Here is a 1,271-nt window from a genome sequence, read left to right as displayed (position 1 = left end):
ATTAGGAATAAAAAAGTACACCATCCATACAGCGGCAGCAGTAAAAAGCGAATCAACAAACAGGTTCCCAGCATTAGGAAAAGGAAATGCCGGCAGCAACGCCTGCGAAGTAAATGGCGCCAGTGAAAGACCTATGACGGTGACCAACAACGACATCTGCATAGCGGGCGGGCCTATATTCACCACAGAAGCCCAACAGCTAGATAGCGGAGAAGCAGGCGACTACGGCCGCAAGCAAATACAAGATTACAAGGAAACCGACACAGACCACTACTTCAAACAGGCAGCAGTGGAAATCAAAGAAGCCCTCGGTGCAGTAACGGCGCAGCAAGACGCGTTTGATCCGAACGACCTAGGCAAATTCACAGACGACAACGATTTCATAGCGGCGGTGGGCGCAATCTACGGCAATTTACCGCGGGACAAAGCAACCGGCGAGGCAAAAAATACAGTACCCAACCTTATCACAGAACATTTTGGCAAACAAGAAAACTTCAAAACCAAGATTTGGGAGGAAATAGAAAAGCTGAAAGCGCCAGCAACAGTCCTTGGAGAAAAGAAACAGATGACGCTTAAAGAGGTTAATGACATAGGATTAGCTACGCGAATAATGGCACAACACATTACCGACAGCTTCCAAAAGTTAACATCTCAAGCAGAAAAGCGTCAGAACCAGCCAAAACAGCAGACGAATGCAAAAAGCATAAAACAGAAAAAACTTGCAAAGATGAAAAAGGTTGTGATTTTGATGAGAAAAAACCCGATGGTAAAAAATGCTTTCCAGACACTGAAACAAAAACAGGCAAGAAAGCTGAAGAAAATAATGGGAAAGAAAGCTCTGACTGCAAAGATGAGCCTTAGAAAGGTTGCACTGGAAACTGCAAATGGGAAAATAATGCTTGCAATGATTGCACTTTTATTGTCAATAAGAAATTTGCTTTGACGGCTGCTACCCTTATAGGTTTGGTAGGATTCTAATATTATAAGAATTTTCTTTCAAATTTATGAAATTTAAGAGAGTTGAGAGAATTTGCTATGATTTGATAGATTTTAATACTTTCTGATGAAAAAGTGCAAAATGACAAAAATTTTAAATAATATAGAAATATGAACTTCGTGTGGGAGTGGCCTATTGGTGCAACTTAATAGGGTTAGAGGGTATGAAAAATTAGTAATACTCCAATTTGTTTTATTTTGTTTACGTTATGTATACTAGATATGGTTATAATAAAAACAATAAGGATATTAGTATAGCAGGAGAGTGTTTTGAA

At 39.8% G+C, this 1,271-nt stretch overlaps 1 protein-coding gene across 1 annotated transcript; it reads left to right on the top strand.

Moving 5' to 3' along the window:
* Positions 1–133: 133 nt before the first annotated feature.
* TEOVI_000584900 (Trypanosome variant surface glycoprotein (A-type), putative) lies at positions 134–943 on the top strand (the record flags this gene model as incomplete). Its single annotated transcript, XM_067220136.1, has 1 exon — positions 134–943. The coding sequence occupies one exon, from the start codon at positions 134–136 to the stop codon at positions 941–943; it is 810 nt and encodes a 269-aa protein (XP_067076237.1).
* Positions 944–1,271: the final 328 nt, after the last annotated feature.

Source organism: Trypanosoma equiperdum, assembly GCF_001457755.1.
Source record: "Trypanosoma equiperdum strain OVI genome assembly, contig: ctg_1061, whole genome shotgun sequence".
Taxonomy (NCBI): Eukaryota; Euglenozoa; class Kinetoplastea; order Trypanosomatida; family Trypanosomatidae; genus Trypanosoma; species Trypanosoma equiperdum.
Note: the sequence above shows the minus strand (reverse complement) of the source record. Positions and strands in the feature narration are given on the sequence as shown.